Here is a 2985-nt window from a genome sequence, read left to right as displayed (position 1 = left end):
AGACAACACCTATTTATTATCAATAACTAACTTAACATATTTTTTTAATTTACTTAATTAATTAACTAGTTCTTATATTTATGATCGGAAATAGTACAAGAGATAGTAACTGTTAGAAATAACTTGTCGGGGTTTGGTCAAGTATGATAGTGTCTTGTATATCATTTTGGACCATTTTACTAACATGGTTTAGAGAAAATGGCCCAAGGAAAAAAAAAGAAAAGAGAAAGCCAGATTCATATAGCGGATTTCATTTGATCGATTTTACCTAATATTGACTTAAATGGGAATCTTTTATTCTTTAATTTCCTTTGCAAGAACAATAATTTAACCCACGGTTGCACATGTTATAGGTTACCCGCCTCAAGTGTGGTGGATCCATCATGGCCTACCGCCTAAATCACACTATGAGCGACGGTGCTGGTATTGTCCAATTCCTAAATGCCGTGGCGGAGATCGCCGGAAGTGCAAGTAAGCCATCCATTGCTCCGGTATGGCGGAAAGAGCTATCAGCAAGAGACCCACCTCAAATTACTTGCATGCGTCGTGAGTACGAGCAAGTCCCCAGTAATAATGATCCAATACACAGGAAAGCATCATTCACCAAAGTTTCTTCTTTGGACCCAACAAGCTAGAAGCGATCTGTCAAATGTTTTCCCATTATAATAATGGTCAACGCACTACTAGGTTTGAATCTCTTACGGCTTTCCTCCAGCGTTGCCGTACTAAAACATTGCAGTTACAACCCAAGCAGGAGGTTCGCTTTATGTGACTCAATAACGTAAGGGACAAATCAAAGTCTCCATTAGTGCCAATTGATTATTATGGCAGTGCTTTTTATACCCAACCGCAGTAACAACGGCAGGGAAGCTCTGTGAAAACCCATTAGTGTATGCCTTAGAATTGGTGAAGAAGGCCAAAGCTGAGGCAACGGTGGAGTATACACAATCTGTGGCTGATCTTATGGTCACTAAAGGAAGACCCTGCTTCACTAAGGCTGGAACATGGATTGTGTCGAGTGCTTCGCGTTTCGGGTTTAGAGATGTGGATATTGGGTGGGGAAAAACGGTGTACGGTGGCCCGGCAACGGCCGGAGCTGGTCCCTTTTCCAGGGTAAGCTATTATGTTTCATATCAAAATGCAAAAGGAGAAGGTATTGTTGTTCCATACTACTTGCCGCTCAATGCTATGACAAGGTTCGTTCAAGATATCATGCAAAAATAATCCAGCGTTGCTTGTAGCTACTATCTTATACTACCTCCGATCTTAAATATAAGAGTTAGTTAACTAATTTATAGAGATTAAAGAAATAAGTTAAGTTAGTTAGTTGTAATAAATAAATATTGTTTTTCTTAAAATATCCTTACTAATCAAGCATATTGGATAGAACTACCATTAGAAGGACTATCTTAAGAAAAAAAAATATAAATATAAAAGACAAAGTAGATTGAGGTTTTATGTTTAAAACTAAAATAAAAATAAATAAAGTCTTATATTAAAATCAAAAGTAGTATATAATTATCCTTGGTTTGGTTATATAGATCCCTTTCGTGTTGTTGTCTGTCTTTCTTTGTGCTATAGTCAGTTAAGATCTTATCTTACTTGGATAAAATTAAGGGTGCGAACCGTTTAAAAGGATGCTCGGTCATGATCATGCAAAAACGCGCTGTACGACTCTCTAAAACATTCATTGTCTCATTCTACTGCTCCTGTTATTAAGATAAGACATAATTTAAAAGTTGATATTAGTACTATACTACTTCCGGTCTTTAATATAAAACATCGTTTAACTTTTATTTTGATTCTAAATATAAGATCCCAATCTATTTTATCTATCATATTTATGTATTTTTTTTTTCTAGAATTGTCATTCTTATAATAGTGGTTCTAACTAATACATTTGATTAGTAAGAATATTTTAGGAAAGACAACACTTATTTATTACAAATAATTAATTTAACTTATTTTCTTAATCTTTTCAAATTAGTCAATTAGCTCTTATAATTAGGACCAGAGATAGTATGTAAGATTTATTTCATGTTTATCAATTTTTTTTCTAAATTAACTCTATTAATATTCTCTAAACAACAATCAAGTAGGAGAATGAGGGAAGAAATCAAGAAAGATAATTAGGGTATTTTAGAAAGAATATATTATATTAACTAATTTAACTAACATATTTAACTTACTCAAATTAGTTAATTAGGTCTTATATTAAGAACCGGAAGAGTATTTGTCTTTATTTTCAACAGTTACACTATCCCATAGAGCTCTTACAATGTAAATTGTTTTTCTTCCCTCAGAAATAAGGCTGTGCGGTTGCTTAATTTTAATGAATACTACTTTCTGTTCTAAATATAACAGTTAGTTAGTAACCCTAAATATAATACCTCAATCTACTTTGTCTTTCAAATTTATAATGTGTTCTTAAAAATATCTCTATTGACTATAAGTATTTCTATACAAGTATAGTTTCAATGTACATGATTAAATATGGGGAATTCAAGGAAGTTAACATATATTTGTTACAAATAACTAGTTAAAATAAATTTTTTAATCTCTCTAAATTAATTATCTAACTCTTAATATTAATGACCGGAGGTAATATAATATAATCTACATGAAACAGAGGAATCATCAACAGGCTGTTATGGCTCATGAAGTTAGCAAAGCAGCAGTTTCAATAGCAACTACTACCTCCGATTCTTAATATAAAACCCAGATAATTAATCTAAAAAGATTACTACTAATACGCAAGTATTTTATTCTGTCCTTAGCATGTGATTCCTCCAGTAATTGTGCTTAACCCTAACCCGTCTGGAGTTAAGGAACCATCTTTCCTCCTCTACCTTTACCTTCCTCTTCCCCTCCTCTCCCAAAAACTACACCGTTTTAGGTAAAAATGGAGAATGACTTCTCCTCTTTTAAAACCAATATCCATTATTCTGAAGTCTTTTTCGGTAATATCTAGTATCCTAAAATAAT

General features: G+C 33.0%; 1 protein-coding gene across 1 annotated transcript; it reads left to right on the top strand.

Moving 5' to 3' along the window:
* The first annotated feature begins 383 nt into the window (after nucleotides 1-383).
* Nucleotides 384-2710, top strand: LOC114748867 (benzyl alcohol O-benzoyltransferase-like). Its single transcript, XM_028937365.1, has 3 exons — nucleotides 384-567; nucleotides 854-1113; nucleotides 2630-2710. The coding sequence occupies exons 1-3, from the start codon at nucleotides 384-386 to the stop codon at nucleotides 2708-2710; spliced, it is 525 nt and encodes a 174-aa protein (XP_028793198.1).
* Nucleotides 2711-2985: the final 275 nt, after the last annotated feature.

This window comes from Neltuma alba, unplaced genomic scaffold (assembly GCF_004799145.2).
Source record: "Neltuma alba isolate B1F8T4 unplaced genomic scaffold, ASM479914v2 tig00000130_pilon, whole genome shotgun sequence".
In the NCBI taxonomy this organism is placed as follows: Eukaryota; Viridiplantae; Streptophyta; class Magnoliopsida; order Fabales; family Fabaceae; genus Neltuma; species Neltuma alba.
The sequence above is the reverse complement of the archived record's forward strand: the minus strand, read 5'-3'. Positions and strand labels throughout refer to the sequence as shown.